The sequence below is a fragment of the Typopeltis vanoorti genome, chromosome 9, assembly GCF_054136105.1.
Source record: "Typopeltis vanoorti isolate ZY-2024b chromosome 9, IOZ_Tvanoo_1.0, whole genome shotgun sequence".
NCBI classification, from domain to species: Eukaryota; Metazoa; Arthropoda; class Arachnida; order Uropygi; family Thelyphonidae; genus Typopeltis; species Typopeltis vanoorti.
Window position 1 is genome coordinate 69,462,331 of NC_143557.1, and position 20,773 is coordinate 69,483,103.

Sequence of the window (20,773 nt, forward strand, 5' to 3'; positions counted from 1 at the left end):
ATAAATGCTGTCATAATGATGTAAATCAGCATAAGCTAAATTGACATTTGCAGCTGCAATAGTAGTCTTTACTTTTTCCTCCAGTGCTAGTATTTTCAGATGACGAAATTTATCTCTCACTAATTACAAACATCCATGCCTATTGTGTTTCGAATTCACAGCTCATTGGTGGGAAAGGATATGCTATCTAATCAGTTGTTAATGACATATCTCTGATTACAGTTTATTTTTGAATGGTTCACAAGAGAATTACATATTTCACTTTGGGAGCATCCATCTACACACACACACATACATATTATTTATTTTATTTTTACAGTAAAGAAGACTAAATATAAAATTTAAAATTTCTTAGTGTCATAAAATACTAGTACTGGAGGAAAAGGTAAACTATTGAAGCTGCAGATGGCATAGCATATGCTGGTTTACATCATTATGACAACATTTAAGTAATTTTATTATGATTTTCTTTAATATAATTACTCAAAACTTCACCTATGATCTTCAACTAGCTCTGCAAATGATAGCAGCATACAAGATGTCTTCACTATGCAGGAAAAGTGCAGCGATTTTCAAAATACACGTGTATTCAATAACAAACACTTCACTTTCTGAATTTGTTCAGATAAAAAATATATCACACCTGGATGGATGTCTAAATGCGCAGCACAGAAAAATAGTGAATGGTGAGAAGAATAAACATTCTTAAATATTGTGCCCTTTCTCCTTAACTATTCTTAAATATTTTATTCTCCCTAATAACTATTCTAATTATTAATAGAATAGTTAATAGGAATATGTAAATAGTTAACTATAAATATTAGTTGGAAATAACTATTATCCTTCAATATTCTTAAATATAGTGTCCTTTCTTCCTAAACCACCCTATCCCATTTTTGTAAAAATTAATATTCCATCTTCAGAGCCTGTAGATGGAATATTAATTTTCTAATAGTTTTAATAAAATTTTAGAACACTAAATATACTCGAAATAATAATAATATATAAAATATTTCTTTTTTTTTTCCCATATATGGGAATGACATGAAATAGGATTTCAAATTTTTTTGCAAAGAATTGTCCAGACACATTTTTTCTGATAGGAAGAGAGCTCCAGTTTCATCTATACGAGGCAAATTACAGGTACACTGAATACAGTATACTCCAGGAGAGGCAGTGGATCCTTGGAATTCTTTAATTTGGCAGGAGGTTTAAAGGTGGCATTAAAATTGTATTTCTGTAAAATTCTGTTTTATTTTATCTGACATCTCTTTAATTATGGAATGGCTACAGTTTTATTGTAATCTAGTTTATTTTTATTATTAGATGCAGTCTTGTGAATTATATGCTTTTGTGTTGTTTGTTTGGGTGACTGAGGAAAGCGTGTAATGTCTCGGTGACCATGTGACCAGATAACAAAAGCATCAACATACCTAAGCCAGACTTTGGATTTTAAAGTTAAGGAATCTAAAGCTCAAAAGTTTCATATAAAAGTTAGCAATTGGGGGAGGATAATGACAAGCCCATGGCTGAGCCATGGGCTTGTCAATGTGTTGAAGTGATATTGGGCAAGAATTAGTCTTGTAAAATAATAGTATATTCTTTTACAAGATTCATTACTATCTGATTCCTTTCATAGTAACTCTTTTTTCCATTTTGAAGCTCCTTCAATGACCTGCAGAATATTTTGCCACCTTCATGATATTTGTTTTCCATATTCTTAGCAGTCCTCCGATGACTTTTGTTTAGCCACTTTTTATACATAGCTTAGCTCTCCCCCTGTATGCTAAAAGTTCATCTGCCAAGTTACTTGGTTAGGAACTTTTGATATACCTTCTTTTTGCACAATTGCTTCCAACTTCTGCATCAAAAATACTGACGATGATAATGACAAACACATGATATTTAGTCATTAATGCAAATTTGGTAACAAAATTTGCATTAATGCAAAATTTTATTACTAAACTTTGTGATGTGCTTTCACAGTTATGTTGTAATTATAGCATTTCTATTAAAGTAATAAACTCAAAGCAAATGGAAACTTTAATAAAACCTAAGATATAACAAAGGATTATTACTTACTTGGATAAGAAATAGGAAACTGCTGTTCATTCAACAGATGAGTAGGCCATGTTCCACTCACGCCTTTATTATGCAATTCTGATGAACAACCATACCAAAGATATGGAGCATTATTTGTAGGTAATGCTGTTGTTGAATAAGGTGGAACATGCTGAAAGGGAATACCATTTTGTAGAGAGCTCTGTGGATTTATTAAATCCTTAGGCAACTTAAATGATTGAAGGTACGTTTCAGTTAGAGGAAGATGTGAAATTGGACAGTGCTGAGTTGAAGGTTGCTCATGTTGAAAGCGGGTCACAGATACATGGGTGTCAGTGTGAGATCCTAAATGGTGAGCATGAAAACATGGACACATAACTGTTTCAGGAGTGATGTTTGTTAGTACTGATTTATCCATTTTTTGTACATGCTGAATTTTACTTTTTTTTACATTTTTTCCTGGTGGCTGCTTATTACATTCACCATCAAGAGACTGAACCAAAGTTTCCTTGGAATAAACCTGGTCAAATTTTAAGCTTAACTGAGGTGTATAAACACTTTTTTCTGAACTACTGGAACTTTTTGTTTCTGGAAAAGATAGACTATTTAAAGAGAGTGATCTGGGTATTAAAGCACAACTTGATTTATTTTTATTGGTAGTACTACTGATCCTATATGACTTCTCACATTCTACAATTTCTGTTCGTGAAGGAATTTTGGTCCTTTCTTCTAGATGGCTGTTTGACTCAGAAATAGCAGTTATATCAGATATGTTATTGTTACTTTGTGAAGGCAGTTTAGATTTCTTATCAATGCTTTCCTTCTGCTTTCTAAAAAGATCTTGTTCAACACTATCCTTCTGATCAACTTCAACAATATCAGACAATGCTGAGCATCTAACTTCATTTCCCTTAGGTGGATTTTTTTTCATCACATTTTTACTGTGTTTACTTGATCTTGTTTTCACAGTTGATTTAGCTGTAATATCAAGCATTCCATTTTCTGTTACTTCTGTTTCTTTAATAGTGCTTAATGCACAGGTATTTGCACTAGAAGTTTCATTTAAATGTTTTTTCTCTCTTCCTACATGTTTTGAAGTATTTTTGTGACTCAAAATTTTTTCTGCAAAATATATCGGATCATCAGTTGATTCTGCAAGAAGCCTTGAAATAGCACTTTTACTTAAAAGGCTATCATCATCAGACAAAACACTTGTAGCATCAGATGTGTTATAGGATTTTCCAACCTGTCTTAAATGTTCATCGTGTTTAAAAGATGACACTATGCTGCCCCTTTTGTGTGCTTTTGTGTGAGACATTCCTAGAAAGGAGAGAGAGAGAGAGAGATAGAAAAGAATTAAAATGCAGAAGAATTTAAACATTAAAACAAATCTTATTATCAAGATAATTGTGCAAGAAATAGTGGTTATAAATCCTAAATTACTTAAATAAGCAACCAATGATAAAATTCACAGAACATCTTCAGGGCTTCTTTCATGTTGTTCATTTATACTCCTGCAGAAGTTAAAACAGAGCTGTAGCACTATGGCTATGCCACATAGCAGTTAAATGTGTAAATAGGTATTTTGGAGAATCCTAGTCAATTATCATAAATTTACTCCTGTACCAAATAAACCAGTTATCCTGCTGTAGAAAACAAACAATCTTTTTCGTGCTGCTTCAAATAAGCAAGGTCTCATCAGATTATGAAAAGTAAATGCCCCCTAAACACCTGTGGTACTCAGGCAAACAACAAAAGAATAAATAAGATAATAAAGATTTATCATAAAAGAATCATTTCAGTAGATTTGTAAGTGATAAGAAACATTTACTGAATGTGAATAATAATATTAAAAATATCAGGTAGTGCGAAATCTCATCTTATCTTCCTTTTTCCCTCTTTTACCTTGTGGTGTCGAGGGTTTATTAATCATAGGACCTCAAGCCGCTCACAGGATAAGGTGGTCAGCCCTATGCCCCGGTGTATCTTATGTCCATAGTGTTGAGTTCTCAAGGCCGGTTTGCCTGCTTTGCAGGATGAAAAACCCCAGAATAAACTGGGGGAAAAAACCATACTGTTCACGCCCAAGACCTGCTAACTTGGCTATGGCTGAGGAAGATCCTTCAGCTCCTCACATCACCAACAGGAATCGAACCTAGGACACTCCTTCCCCAGGCATTATGGTTGTGAAGCACACAGCCACTAGGCTAACCATGCGGACAATGAAAGCAATATGAAGGAAAAACAAGTGTTTCATCTGAGTTTTGAATCCCACTGTTGCATGGAGTGCTAAACAACTACAAGTTTATACTTCATGGATGAGACTGTCATAGGAACAAAATGAATATAATACATGTCTATGTACTCTGTATAGCACATGCTTTAAATTTAATAATGATAAATACCTACTGGATTTCAATTCAGCACATGGACTTCAATGTTAATTTATGCTCATATTTATGTTAGCGCAATAACACTTGCGCTAACATAAATATGAGCATAAATTAACATGAAAAGAAATGAAGGTAGAAGAAAAGTCATGAAATTCCTGATATATATACACTCTAGGGGATGTACAAGATGCTATTATAGTTCATACTAGCACTTCACAGTATTAACACCACCAACAGATGAAAAATTAACATTTCACTGGTTTTTCTAACCAGCATCTTCAGAGCATAAATAATAACTGCGACAAGCACAGGCACTCAACTACTGCATTGAAACCAATTCAAATATAACGAAACTAATGTCCTCTCTGGACCAGATAATTATAAAGTTAATTTGGAGAAGTCCAATTACCTAGTCTTAGAATGACTGTCTCAGATCTTTGGCAAATCATGCAACCATATTTGTTCAGGTTGGGGGAGTGCTTCATAGCTGATCTTTTCCTAGCCATCCTGGCATCAAAAACTCAATTTGGCAACCTCTCTACTCCATTCCCATTCTGTTTAACTAACCATGCCACCTCAGATTAGCTCTGCTCACACATTCTTCAATGCTAACAAAGTTTTTTTCCTAATATGACTCTGCCATTTGTATCATCTGTTTACTCCCATAATTTCAGAACTCTCATTATCTATTGTTTCCAGTCTCTGAATGACTGATTTCCAAACTAGCTCTCAGATCCATAAGTTAAAATTGGTTTGAACACTGCCATGTAATCTGCTTATTTAGTGTTTTTACTAAATTCACTGTTATTCCATATATTTGCATAATTATTATGCATTTTCTAATTTAAGCTGATACCTATACTAAAATTATGCTTTTAGCTGAAAAATCACTTCTACAGTTTTTCCACTGAGAATGCAGTTTGTTTTCCATGTTCCTGCCTATTTTCATTTTCCTTATTTTCAAAAACTTGCTACAACAGTTATTCACTTCAGTTAATGAACCCTGAAAGACCTGTAATATTCCAGATGATATGTTCCATCATCTGGAACATATGCAGATAATGGAATATCATCTGCATAAAGCAGAGTTCAGTTGAATACCTTTGATCTCAATGACATCGTGATGAGAAATGAAGGTAACAAGAAAATTCATCAAACTCTTGATATGTACACTCAAAGGGATGTACAATGTCACCTCAGGGATGCACTGAAACATGAATAACTGAATACCAAATATACGGTTTGAAATTTGGCCAAAGTACGGAGTGAATATGAAACTGAAGCATGAACCGAAAACTGAAAATTAAATTTTATAAATACAGGTATATCCCTTGCTTAACGTGGGATTTGATTAATGCAGCGAAATTAATTGACAATCCCTTTATATATGCAGCAAGAGTTTTAATTAACGTGCCTTTAAATTTACTACGCAAAAACATGCAAGCTCGAGGAGTGTTTCCTGGCCGAGAGAAAGAAAGTTGTGAGCATGATGACATCATTCATCCCATTAAGCATTAAGAGTGGGTGTATTACAAGCTCCAATTGTTCTGCTATATTTACAAATTATGTTCTTCATAAATTTTTTCCCAATCAAAAGAGAATTCCAATTAGTGCCTATAATATCACGGCCAAAACTCTAAGCTTCTTTTCAAGACTTAAAGAGACTAAATATAAAGAAAACAATTCAAAATTTGCAGCTAGCAAAGCCTGGCTTGAAAAATTTAAATCTAGGGCTGGACTAAAGAATGTGAAAATAACAGGTGAAGCTGCAAGTGTTGATGAAGATGTTGCATCTACATTTCCTGCTGAGCTGAGAAAATTATCATAGAAAATTCTTACAATTACCGCCAAATTTTCAATGAAACTTGCCTCTTTTGGAAAAAAATGCCATCTAAAACTTTTATATCAAAAAGAAGCAGCGCAGCCTGCTATAAAGTATCAAAAGATCGCTTAACTGTTATGCTTGGAGGGAATGCTAACGGAGATTTTAAATTGAAGCCGCTGCTTGTCTATCGAACTCAGAACCAATGGGCTTTAAAAGGATGTAACAAGAACTCTTTACCTGTAATTTGGTGGACGAATCAGAAGGCTTGGGTTACCCAAAGCCTATTCAAAGATTGGTTTAATCGTATTTTTGATCGATAGTTGAAGCTTATTACAAGAGAAATAACTTAACTTTCAAAGTTCTTTTGCTTTTAGATAATGCACCTGGTCATCCAAAATCTCTTAATGATCTGTGTGAATATATGAAAGTTGTTTTTTTTTCCCACCAAATGCGACATCATTGCTACAACCCATGGACATGGGCATCATTGCAAATTTCAAAGGCTATTTTCTTAAAAAGACATTCTCAAAGGCAGTAGAAACAACAACAACAATGGGAGAAAATGCAATAATGCTCCAAGAATTTTGGAAAAATTTTAACATTAAACATGCATTTGAAAACATTCATGACTCGTGGGAGCAAGTGTCTTCTAGCTGCATGAGGGCTGTTTGGAAAAACCTTTGACCAGAATGCACTAATGACTTAGGTGGTTTTCAAAATCCTATGGGCAACGTGGTTGTGGAAATCTTGATAACTGGTTGATAATTTTTTTGATAAAAAAATGTCAGTAACTAATGTAGGTACAAGCATTTAATAAACATTTACTTTGCATTCATTTTTTATCTTTCCTAAAAGAGTACCATATAAAACGAATTATTAATACAGAAATCGATCATGGACGAATTGTAAGTTTTACCATTGATTATTATATTTGATTAACGCAATTTTGATATATGCAGTAACATCGAGGGATTAATTAATCGCGTTAATCAAGAGACCTGTAATTGTTTTGGTGGCAAAAAAGGATTTTTCATGTTTGTTATCTGCATCCCATATTTTATTTTTTAGATTATTCCTTAACATCTAATGCTTTTGTTTTGGTGGATTTATTTTAGATTCTGACTGCTTACTAGTTCTTGTATTATGGTTTGATGTTTCAGTTTCATCTTATTTTACAAATTCATTCCTATGCTAATGTTTTACAGTTAGTCAGAGATGTGTACATCTTTTTTCTTGCAGTATCCAGATATTTTGTTTTTGCATGTTTTACATTATACAAATTCTGAATTTTCAGATAAATCATAAAACTTCCAAATATTGCATTATTATTATTTATGGCTAAAACTATTCTTTTTCAATATTTAAAGAGAAATTTTGATACTTCATACTATAAACTAAAATAAAACACCAAAGAAAATGCAACAAGCTTTTGTATGCAGTCATACAGGATAAGGAGAGACTTTTCCAATTACTTGCATCTGTTATAGTGCATGTAATAGGAATTTTTCTGCATCAGTCAGCAGATACTGAATCTTTCTACTGATTCTGCCAAAGTTGAATATCTGAGAAATATGCCAAATACTGAAGCAAAATCAAATATTTGGCACATACATAAATACTACTACTACTACATGAAAACATTACATCATTAGTAACTTATTGGCAATTCTCCTCGAACTTAATCTTTTATCTGTCGAGACTCCAATATTATCAGATTTCATATTTTTGCCCTCTAAGGCACTTTTGTGCTGTATCAATTGACCTAGCTTTTGGTGGGTCTTTTCCTGACATCCTGGCAGAGAACACTTGTTCTGTTAATCTTTCCTCTCCCAGTCTGTTTAAGCAGCCATACCACCTGAGATTACTGCCAACATATTCCTGAATGCCAACAATGTTAAGTTTTTTTCCCTAATATCCTCATTTTCAATATGATACTGTCATTGATACCATCTGTTCACTCTCCTAATCTTTCTCAGAAGAGTCATAGTTGTAGTCTCCAGTCTTTGATCTAGTGTGTTATTTCTAATGTAGTGAATTTGAGAGGAGGGGGGGGGGGGGCTGCTCCATCTATAGTCCTATAAAGATTGTTGAGGCATTATAAAGGTGACAGTCCTAACATATTCCCTCCCTCCAGTTGTTTATGTCTTGTGATCTCCTTAACAAGGAGATCACAAGACATATTCTCCATGCAAATGGAGAACAAAGAATTAGTACTTTTCTAATATTATCTATCTAGGTGATTCTAAGTCACCCATAGTGGTTTTTTTTTTAACAGAAGTTAAGCCCTTTAGTGCTATTTTAGGTAAACTATCTGATCTAGCCACATGGCGCCACTAGAGCTGTTTCCAACGTATTTTAGTGATGTTTTCTTGTGTTCTAGTAATGCAATGGATTTTCCTTCTAACCTTATCATTTGTTATATGCACCTCCCTCCATTACTAGGAAATATATAGCCAAGATGATAATGGCATTCAGTTGGGCAACTATGCTTCCCCCCTCCCTCAGAAGCACATTAACTGGTCCTTCATTTCCCGCTAGTATTGCAGAGTTTCAAACATTGATAGCTCAAGATTATGAAGCATTATCAACTTTGAACATCTGAAGACTAAAGTAGATTAAGTGGTCATTTTATAATTTCACATAATATTATTTCAATAACAAACAGTTTAGATTTTAAATCAGAGACATTACTAATCTTTAGATTTCTGTACTGAAAAATGCATAAATCCAATTATTTTATATATATATATATATATATATATATAAAAGACTGAAAAATACCTAACAATGAAAAAATGGATTTATAATTTCAAAATTATTTTCAACATAATCTCCCTTAAGACGAATACATTTATTTCAGCGATGCTCCAACACCGTTATCCCATCCCTGTAGTGGTTCTCAGGTAAGATCTGCAAAATACTCCTCTACAGCTGCAATTGCCTCTTGATTCGAAGAAAAACACTGACCAGCGAGGAAGAGTTTTAGTTTTTGGAAGAGATAGAAGTCAGAGAGAGCCAAATCTGGGGAATAGGGTGGATGTTACAACAATTCACAGATCCCTTAATTTCCCCATTGCCAAAATACCTTTGTGGGGCAGGTGCAATGTCCTGACAAAAGATGATTTTTTCTTCTGCAAACCGGGGCTTTTCTTATGAATTTTTTCATCTAGTTTTGTTAAAAGATCGGAATAATATTCCCCGATTATTGTTTATCCTTTTCAAGATAATTAATAAATAAAATGCCTTTAGCATCCCAAAACACTGATGCCATACCTTTCCTGCTGATGGAACCAACTTAGTCTTCTTTGGTGCTGAACAACCGGCTTCTGTACACTGTTTTGACCGATGTTTGGATTCTGGTGCATAATAGAGAATACAAGTCTCATCCATAGTAATAAATCGACGCATAAAATCAGTTTTATTCTTGTTAAAACGCTCGAAGCACTGTTCAGAGATTTTCATACGAATGCATTTTTGATCTGCTGTGAGCAAGCGCAGCACCCATCATGCGCAAAGCTTTTTCATTTGCAATTCTTCATGCAAAATATATCCTACACGTTCTTTTGAAATGCCTATAGTCTCAGCAATTTCATGCACTTTGACTCGCCAGTCATCCAGTACCATATTGTGCACTTGATCAATGATTTCTGGTGTTGTTACATTTTATGGACGTCCTTCACGTAGATCATCTTCAAAGCTGGTACGGCCACGTTTCAACTTGGCAGCCCATTTTTTATTGTCAAAAATAAAGGAGAAAAGTGCCCATAAATTTGTATAAACTTTGAATGAATTTCTTTTGGCATTAAACCTTCTTTTAGAAAGAATTTTATAACTGCACAATACTCAATTTTATCCATTTCAAAGGATACTGACAACGCTTTTGCTTCCGACAGCTGTATAAAACAAATTATTTGATAGAATGACTTGCAATTTCACATGGATGCTTATGATAGATGTACCAACTTAGAAAAATAAAATCGTGCCAACAGTGTTGCCATCGAGGCCAAGAACTATTCAGACCACCCTCGTATATGGAATTAAAGTAGAGGATGAGAAGTCGATTTGGTGAATTCGTAGCTGAATGGTCTATGGATGTTGAACAGCAACAGCTTATGTTTATACATGAATATAGGAAGCTGAGGGAATGGTGATGGATAGTTTAGTGGAGCAGTGTCCATGGAAATACCTACAGAAGAACAGAGCATAAACACGAAAGTAAGTGAATAGCTCTCCTCTAAATACAACCAAGCAATTCTGATAAATGTTTTTGGTGTACCACCGCAGATCTGAGATTTATAAAGTGCTATGAATTGAGCAGAAGAGGCTATGGACGTGATGTGTTTATGCCAGGATATGCTAGATATGGAAGTCAGCCCAAGAAGAAAAAAATTATCTTGGTAGGTTGCAGAATGTTATCAAAAGTAAGGAAGAGTAAGGCACAGTCTTTCACCTGGAAAATAACAAAAGAATGTATTTTAGTAGGATTAAAGTTTAATAAATTAGCTTTGCTCCACTTGAGAATGGCAAGAAGATCAGTGATGCACTGGAAATAGAAGATATTGAATCTTGAGTCATCTGAGTACTACAATGTGCTGAGAATAATGAAGAAGAATGGAGTGTATTGTCATCAGCAAAGCTATGAACAGGACTGGACATTAGTGAGATAAGATCACACACACACACATATATATATATATACACACACATACATACACATCCCCATGGGACTTGCAACTTGCAGGCACGGGCATGGCCACCATGGGGTTTCAGAGCTAAGTATGATCCATTTCAAAGCTTTTGGTCATATATTTTTTTTTTATTTAAAGCTTTCTATCTGTCTCTTTTCTTTCTTACTAACCCCAGGAGGAGGTCCTCCATTCTCCCTGAAGCTACTAGAGTATTCGAGAAGTGTTTTTTCTTCCTCTTTCAACTAGCCACTAACATTCCTAGTAGTGGGTAGCAGTGCTACTAGTATTAACCTCTTGTAGCATACATGCTACAATACTGCAGTGTGGAAAGCAAGGGGAAACCACCACATTACATTCCCAAGTAAAAGCAGCAATGGAAGTTAAAAATGAAGTCAAGATTGGCGATGGAGCCTTCACTGAAAGAGTCATGTCCAGCAGGTTTCTCAGGTCGACAGCCAATGAAATCTGGTACTTATTCAAAAATGAAGACAAGCAATAAGCTGAATATTGGTACATGGAATACAAAAATCAGATTATGAAAATAGTGAATATTGAAAACCAATGGAATATGATTAAGGAGTCTATTACAAATGCATAAAATTAATTATTGAAAAATACAGAAAAAAATAAAACATTGGATAACAGATGAAATACTTGGCCTTATGAATGAAAGAAGAAAATATAAAAATGCTGTTAAAGAAGATGTGGCCAAATACAAATATCTTAAAAATCAAATTACAAGAAAATGTAGACGAGCCAAAAAAAATATCTGGAAAATAATGTAATAACATAGATGAATTATTTAAAAAAGAAAGGAGAGAGAGAGCCCATAAAGAAATTAACAAATTGATTTTCAAATTTAATAACAGCAAAAACAATGCCATCAAAAAGAAAATATTCATAGAATCTGAGGATATATTAATGGAATGGAAGAATTATCTTGAAAAATTCTATAATGGTGATGAACTACATGTCAATATTAACACAGAAAATCAAAATGAAGATAATCTAGCCCCCCCCCCACCCAAGTAATGCGAGAAGAATTTAATAAAGCATCATCAGAAATGACTACAAAATTTAGGTCATGAGACAAAAACCTTACTCTATCAATTAATAGCCCAAATCTATGATAGAGGAGAAATAACAAAGGAGTTTATGAAATCAACTATAATACCAATAAAGAATAATGCTAATAAATGCAGCCAATTTCTAGCAGCAAAATTCTGCTAGAAATTATTCAAAATAGAATTTATTCAAAAATAGATTGTCTAGTGCAGAGCTTCCCAAACTGTGGGCTGCAGCTCTCCTTGGGGGTTGTAAGTTTTGTTAAGGGGATGCGTTAAATAATCAAAACAAATTTTAAAATGTTTTAAGATTAAGTAGATTTTTTTTTAATCTTAAAAGAAACGTATTTAATTTTCATTATTTATTATTTCTTTTTCGTTCTTTTTTTATATTTTAATGGAAAAAATCACGCATTAGTGTTGGTTAACAAATTTTGCTTCCTGTGTATTTCGGCGATTAATGAATTTTAGTAAATATATGCTTATTCATGTTTCATTTCAAAGGTATTGATAAGCAACACAAAAAAGATTACAAACCAAAATCTTCAATATAAATTGAAAGGGGTGCTTAAGGGTCAAAGCTGTATAACTGAGAGGAGACCTCTATGTAGCCTTTAAAGGAATGCGGAAAACCGACCAGGGCTTCTGACCTAATGTCCAATCCTCACCTTCTCGTGGTGCACCCTGTTGGGTATCTACTTGGATACTGAACGGACGAGGATGGGCTGGCAATTTGGGATTTAGCCGACCAAATTGTATTCTTATTGGTTAAACCAAAATATAGAATGATGGTACAACATGACAAAATTTCATGCTGGCTGGGGCGTCGCCCGGTTAAACAAGGCCCCTGTTGTTTTCGCCAGGGAACCAGGGCGAACAGCGAAAAGTCAGCTACTGGAACAAATCTGAAAATAAACCCCAACTCAACATCACCAGAGTTAAAGATCGGTACTATCAACGTAAGAAGCCTGAATGGCAAAGAAATCGAGCTAGCTGAGGAATTAGATAAGTACCATATCGACATAATAGGGGTGACTGAAACAAAAAAGACCAAAACTGGTGGTGAGATCTTTCTGAGCAATAAATACAAAATGTTATATTCAGGCAATGACAATCAAGGAAAAGAAGGAGTAGCCATAGTATTCAACACAAAATACGAGGCTAATCTTCTTGAATGGCAGTCAGTCTCAAGTAGAGTAATGTGGGCAAATATGAGAATGGGGAACTGGACAATGAGACTTATTTGTGCCTATGGTCCCACAGAAGATTCTACTAAGGTAGAAGTGGAGGAATTTTTTAAGGCTTTAGAAAAAGCAACTGACACAATGAAAAATGAAAAGTTGGTCCTTGTTGGGGATCTAAATAGCAGAGTAGGAAATGATTGTGAGACATACAAAAATATTTTGGGAAAATTTGGAGAAAAGAGCAAAGCTAATAATAATGGTAAATATCTGTTGGATTTCTGCTCAGGACATGGACTGGTTATTACTAACACCATGTTCCAACATAAAAATGTGCACAAATTCACATGGAGAGAAGAGGCGAGGAATAAGAAAAGTCTCATTGACTATGTTATTGTTGATAGTGATGTTTTCTCCCTGGTGCAGGACACCAGAGTGTACAGAGGATTTGAAATTGGAAGTGATCACTATTTAGTCTTGAGCAGGATAAAATTGAATTTCATATTGAAAAGAAGAACATGTAAGAAAGTTTTAAAGCGAATAAAAGTTGAGCAGCTCTCAGATGTGAACTGCAGGCTAAAATACAGAAAGATTATTGAAGAAAAAATGAAAGAGTTTGAGAACAGGAATCAAACCTTGGAGATTCAGTGGCAAACTCTGAAGAAAACTGATTGATTCTGCCAGAGAGGCATGTGGTGAGGTTATCTGTAAGGATAAAAAAAATCAGAACTCCCTGGTGGACACAGGAAGTTAAAGAGGCAGTGAAGGAAAAGAAGAAAGCATACTAAAAGTTCCTGTCAAATAAGTCAGCTTGTGCTCTTAGAGAATATAGAGACAAATGCAAGAATACTAAACACTGTGTAAAACTAGCTAAACAAAAGTCATGGGAGGACTTTGGCAAGAATATAGAAAATAAATATCAAGAAGGTGGCAAAATATTCTGGAGGTTGTTGAAGAAGCTTAAGAATGGAGGAAAGAATGCTGTAAAAGGAATTAGAGATGATAAAGGTGATATGAAAATGGGAGAAAAAGATATCCTTGAAGTATGGAGTAATTACTTTGAAAAACTGCTAAATGAAACAAGCAGTGATGACAGCACAGTGGTAAAAAACACTGACCAGGCATGCAGTCAGAAATACATATCCATACTAGAAGTAGAAAAAGCCATCAAAGGCTTGAAATGTGGAAAGGCAGCAGGAGTAGATGATATTCGACCAGAAATACTGAAGTATGGTGGTATAAGAGTCCGCGCGGTTAGCCTAGTGGCTTTGCGCTTCGCAACCATATGCCTGGGGAAGGAGTGTCCTAGGTTCGATTCCCGTCAGAGACGTGAGGAGCTGAAGGATCTTCCTCAGCCATAGCCAAGTTAGCCGGTCTTGGGCGCGGGCAGTAGGGTTTTTTCCGCCAGTTTATCTGGTGTTTTTCATCCCGCAAGCAGACAAACCGGCCCCGTGAACACACAGGGATACAGCCAAGAATACCTTGCGGCATAGGAGTGACCATTCTATCCTCGTATTTCGGTTATGAAATCCAAGCATGCTTGGAAGGTTGTGGGCCTTAAAGGCCTGTTAAAGCCATTGGGATAGATGGTGGTATAAGAGTCTTACAGTGGCTGCACTGCATAGTTCAGAAAGCCTGGACAGAGGGACGAATTCCCGATGACTGGAGTAGAGCTCGCATAGTACCCATATATAAAAAGGGAAATAAAACTGCATGTGAGAATTACAGAGGTATTTCCCTACTGAGTGTTCCTGGCAAGATCTATGCAAGTATACTTGAGAAACGGTTGAGAAGAATTGTGGAAGAAAAGCTTGGTGAAGAACAAGCTGGATTCAGGCCAAATAGAGGCTGTCAGGATCAGATCTTCACTTTACGACAAATAGTCGAGAAAGCATGGGAATATAACAAAGATCTGTATTTAAGTTTTGTCGATCTGGAAAAGGCATATGACAAGGTGCCAAGAGAGAAGCTATTCAATACGCTGCAGTTATATGGTGTCAATGGGGCATTATATCAAGCAATACTTAGTCTTTATTTGAGTTGTAAGTCAGCAGTTAGAATTGAAGGAAGTACAGGAAGATGGTTTAATGTTAAATCTGGTGTGAGACAAGGATGTACATTATCCCCTCTGTTATTCATTATCTATATGGATCACATTATGAAGGAAAGTGGTATTAAACATGATATCAAAATTGGAGAAGTTAATGTCAGCTCTTTGCTTTATGCAGATGATGCTATACTTCTAAATAAATCTGCTACAAGTCTGCAAGATTCTCTGACTAAATTGAATAGCTGTTGTAATAGATATGGTATGAAGGTCAGCAATAAAAAGACAAAGACAATGAAAATAGGCAGAATCATTGAAAATGTCAACTGTGTTGTGAATGGAGAACCTGTGGAACAAGTAAAATATTTCAGCTATTTAGGCACGATTTTTACTGAAGATGGTAAATTAAATATAGAAATAGACAACAGAATAAGCAAAGCTGGTATGGTGGGAAGTCAATTGAATAAATTCATATGGAATAAGAGAGAAATTAGTCGGAACACTAAATTAGCTGTATACAAGACAGTGTTCAAACCAGTTTTAACTTATGGATCTGAGAGCTGGGTCAGAAGTAAAACACTTGACCAAAGACTAGAGACCACAGATATGAGAGTCCTGAGAAAGATTATAGGCGTGAACAGATGGCATCAATGGCAATATCATATTAAAAACGAGGATATTAGGAAAGAACTTGACATTGTCAGCATCCAGGAATGTGTTAGCAGAGCTAATCTCAGGTGGTATGGTCACTTAAACAGAATGGGCGAGGAAAGATTAGCAAAACAAGTGTTCTCTGCCAGGTTGGCAGCAAAACGACCTAGAGGAAGACCAAGATATAGGTGGATTGATACTGTACAAAGTGCTTTAGACGATAGAAATATAAGATCTGATAATGTTGGAGTCTTGACAAGTAACAGACTGATTTGGAGGAAAATTGTAGATAGGAAATTAATAATGATGTAAATTTTTTCATGTAGTACTATCATATCCTGTACACCCCTTGAGGGTACATGGCAGGAATTTGATGATGATGATATATGTCTATAATAATGAAGGGGATACAAATCCTTTGATGTTTTTTTGCCAGTAAGCGAAACTCTAAGAACTAGAGTTTCTAATTCTTTTCACTTAAACCTTGTTATCTTCCAGGTCTACCTACTCACTGATGAGACCTCAAAAAAGGTTGAAACCGGTCTGGGTAGTGACCTCTCCTCATAATGTAATTACAGTATTACATCCCCTAGGGGCTGTGTTTTTACATTATGAGAAAATATCAAGGATAGTGAGGAAGCTTGCTCCACCTTTGATACGAGTTGCCTTGGTGTTGTACTACTAAGTGGTTAATTACACTTGGATTTGCCGATAGTTTTTTCCATATGAAACTCATGGATCTTAGTCCTAGTTCTTAGAGTTTCACTTACTGGCAGATAAACATCAAAGGATTTGTATTCCCTTCAATATTATTAAGGTTGCCAGAAAAATAGCCTTTTGGCTTTTATTCCAATATATGTCTATATTATGATTTTTTTTATGGGGGGGGCATGAAATATTTTAATTTTTACAAAGGGAGCCTTGGTATACATAAGTTTGGGAAGCACTGGTCTAGTGGATGAAGACCAATTTGAATTCAGAAAGAATAAAGGATTGATTTAGAGAAAGTGTTTGATTAAGTAAACCAAGAAATACTCCTAAATTGCCTAACTAATATCAGTATAGACTCGAGGGATAGAAAAATAATTTATCAAATATATAAAAATCAAAATGGACAAATTAAAATAATAAATATAACAAGTGGAGTAAGACAAGAATGCATACTTTCACCACTTTTATTTGATTTATATATTGAAAATGCCATTCAAGAAACTAAAAATAAAATAAATAGCGGCATAAAGATAAATGGTCATGTTTGAAATTTGCCATAATAACCTCAAAAAATATAAAATGAAAATCAACACAGATAAGTACCCCCGAATAATCTTATTGAGTAACAAAATCCTTGTTACAGGCAAAATCCTATCAATATAGAGTATATAGACATCAACGGGAAACAAATAAAAAGCTTTAAATACTTAGGAAACCTAATAACAGAAGGTGGCAGAGCAAGAGAAGACATAAGGTCAAAAATAAATACTGCAAAAACCCAAATCTTTAAAATAAAAAGCAGTTTAACAGGAAACCTCAACCTGCAATTGAAAAAAAAAAAAAATTAATAAAGACATTGATATGGAGTATCGCACTATATGGATATGAAACCTGGATTCTAGGCAGAGAAGATATAAGAAGATTGGAGGCTTTTGAAATGTGGTGCTGGCAATGCATGAAACTGAAGGCAAAATAGAGGAGTAAAGAGGTAGGGGAAGACCAAGAAAAAACTTTGTTGACCAAGTCAAAGAAAGCATGGGCCTGAAGAGTTACCAGGAGATTAAGAAGAAAGCCAATGACAGAGTGGAATAGAGGAAATTGCTGTTGAGCTACTAGTCCCAAGACTGATAATGATGACACACACACACACACACACACACACAGAGAGAGAGAGGGAGGCAGGTGAGGGCATAGATCCTTGCAGTACTCTGGAATTGATGAAAAAATCAGAGAAAACCAACTCTCATGGAATGTACTGAACAATTAGAGAGGAAGCTGGCAATATGCTCACAAAAATTAGGAGAGACCATAAGATGGCACTTGGAAACAAGAGCACAGTGTCAGATTCAGTCAAATACCTTAGAAATATCAAGAGTGATTACATGCAATTCTTCAAATCATTCCATGACTTCTGTCCAAAGAGGAGGTAAGGTTATTGAGGGGTACTGTATATCAAAAATGGCAGAATCCATACTGATCACTAATTAATGGGTTTCTAGGTAGTGAAGAAAATGGCTATAGTTGACAACCTCCTCCATCGCATAAAGGTACTGAGGCTAAGGCAATGGAATGATAGTTTAATAACTATCTCTCTTATGAGGAATAGGCTGGATAACAACTTGCTTTCCTTCTACCAGATAGATGTAGATGAGTATGACAGCTTGTAAAGGAGATATAGGATGGGTATTAGTACAACTGAAGGGGAAAAAAAAAAAAAAAAAAAAAAAAAAAAAAAAAAAAAAAATCAGTGGATGTATAATGTATTTGGTTTAAGAAATAGTAAGTGGAGAGAAGACTGATAACAAGAGGTGTGCCTTATCTTGAGATGTTGTCAATGCTCCATCAAGATGAAAGAGGAATCAGGGTAGAAAGCTCAATTGCCACTTGAGTAGGGGGCAAACACAGTGCATTTTCCTTTATATTTGCTGATGATTTTTTTTTTATAGTTGTTACGAGCTGGAATTTTTAATTTGAACTACCGTAGCTGCATTTTTAGCTTGGGCTGCTCTGGCACATTTGTTAGAAAACAAAGACTTAGATGAGAATCAGGTATTTTGAGTAGAATGGGAAATAAAGGCACCCATTCCTAGAAAGAATTATTTCTGTTATTAGATCAGTCCAAGTATGTGGATTAGAAGAGTAGAAGAAATAACAGATTATGGAAAAGAGGAATGTAAATTTTGAAGGTCACCTCAATTTGCAATACTGTAGTACCATAGGGTCTGTGCAGTTAGCCTAGTGGCTTTGTGCTTCGCAACCATATGCCTGAGAGAAGGAGTGTCCTAGGTCGATTCCTGTCGATGACATGAGGAGTTGAAGGATCTTCTTCAGCCAGAGCCAAGTTAGCCGGTCTTGGGTGTGGACAGCAGGGTTTTTCATCCCACAAGCAGGTAAACCAGCCCCGTGAACACACAGGATACAGTCATAGGATAGAGTACATCAAGGAGGGCAACGGGAAACCACCTTGCTCGTAATCATTTCCTTAGTGGTCCTTCAGTCCATGGACTGGTTGCACTATTCCCGTCATTTATTCCTCTCTTGGCGATTCTCTTCATTTCTTCATATCTTCTTGTTCCTGAATCTTCACATAGTTGTCTACTGAAGTTCGTTCTTTGTCTTCTAGCTCATTCTTTTATCCAGGATTTTCCTTTCTATTACTGTTTTGAGGAAACTGTTATGCCTTAGTAGGTGTCCTATCCATTTAAGTCACCTCTTCTTTATGGTCTCCAATATACCAATATACAAGGGGTCTGACAGGGATGTTCCCTCTCAGCAATTCTTTTTAATATTTACCTAAATGAAATAATAATAAAATGGAATAAAAATTTCCATCAAGGTATTAAACTTTCTCCTACTGTGAACTTAAACACTCATTTTTGCCGACGACCAAATACTAATTACAAATTCTGAAGATAACTTACAGAAAGATTTAAATGTCAATATGAATTTCCACTGTCTTTTTTTTCTTACCTGTGGATTAGCGCCCTTCTCAGATTTTTAGATCTAAATGAGATAGCCAAAGATTATGGTATGATAATATCAACAGAATAATCAAAAACTATGGCCTTTAAAGGACAAGATCCAGCAAGAACTAAGATAATAATAGATAAGATATTAGAACAGGTGAATTCATTTAACTAAGATGTATGATCACATATGAAAATGGAAAAGATATAAATGTAAAAATAGCAAAATATTTAAAAATAACAGGTGTAATTAACTCTATACTTAAACCAAACCTAGTTCAAAAACAAACCAGACTAAAAGTATACAATACATTAGCCCTACCAGTCTTATTGTATGGAAGTGAAATCTGGACAATAAAACAAAAAGACAAACGAAAATTAATAACAGTAGAAATGAAGTTTATAAGAAAAACTGCAAAGTATACTCTATTTGATCACAAAAGAAACGAAGAAATTATGAAAGAATTAAACCAAGAATCAGTAATAGAAAAAATTAAAAAATATAAACATAAATGGATGGAACACGTTCAAAGAATGTAAATAGAAAGATTACCAAAACAAGCCTTAAATTAAAAGCCATTAGGAAAAAGAAAACCAGGACATCCTCTTAAAAGATTCAACGATGACTTCTAAGGCCAGAACAGGCCATGCTAGGCCTAAATCCTTGATATGCATGATGATGATAATGAATATACTTCTACAACTTTTTTGAGAACATTTTTGAAATATGTTAGTTTTTCTGGGAGATTTTTTTAAACCAAAGTAACACAAATTTTTATGGTGTATATCATGTTAGTAGGGTACTGAGAAAACTTTCAGAAAGGGACATGTAACAGCAATGAAGACTACTGGACACAGCTCACAGGCAGTGCCAAGACTCCAATCCAAGCATGGCCTTCATAGTGGCCACCTGCAAGCTGCTATATTCAGGCAGAGTAAGCAGCAATAGGCTTATTTTGCCAGCTGATCAGGAAGCTTCCATAACTGTTACCAACTGAACGGGTCAGTTCAGTGTACTATATTAGTCCATAGAAACCACTCAACTGCTTCTCTAGTCATGTAGATAATGCTGAGAAGGGCGCTAATCCACAGGTAAGAAAAAAAAAGACAGAAGAAATTCATACTGACATGGCTGAAAACATCCCATTAGCTATAGTGAAAATTTTACACTGCTATAATTTTACAA

General features: G+C 35.0%; 1 protein-coding gene across 1 annotated transcript in view; it reads right to left on the bottom strand.

Annotated features, from left to right (window-relative positions):
* LOC150103130 (uncharacterized) overlaps window positions 1-20,773 on the bottom strand; it is a 607,032-nt gene that overhangs the window by 319,582 nt on the left and 266,677 nt on the right. The window contains exon 15 of the mRNA XM_090397550.1: window positions 2,083-3,381. Coding sequence (XP_090253676.1) covers window positions 2,083-3,381 — 1,299 coding nt within the window. The remainder of the gene's footprint in view (window positions 1-2,082; window positions 3,382-20,773) is intronic.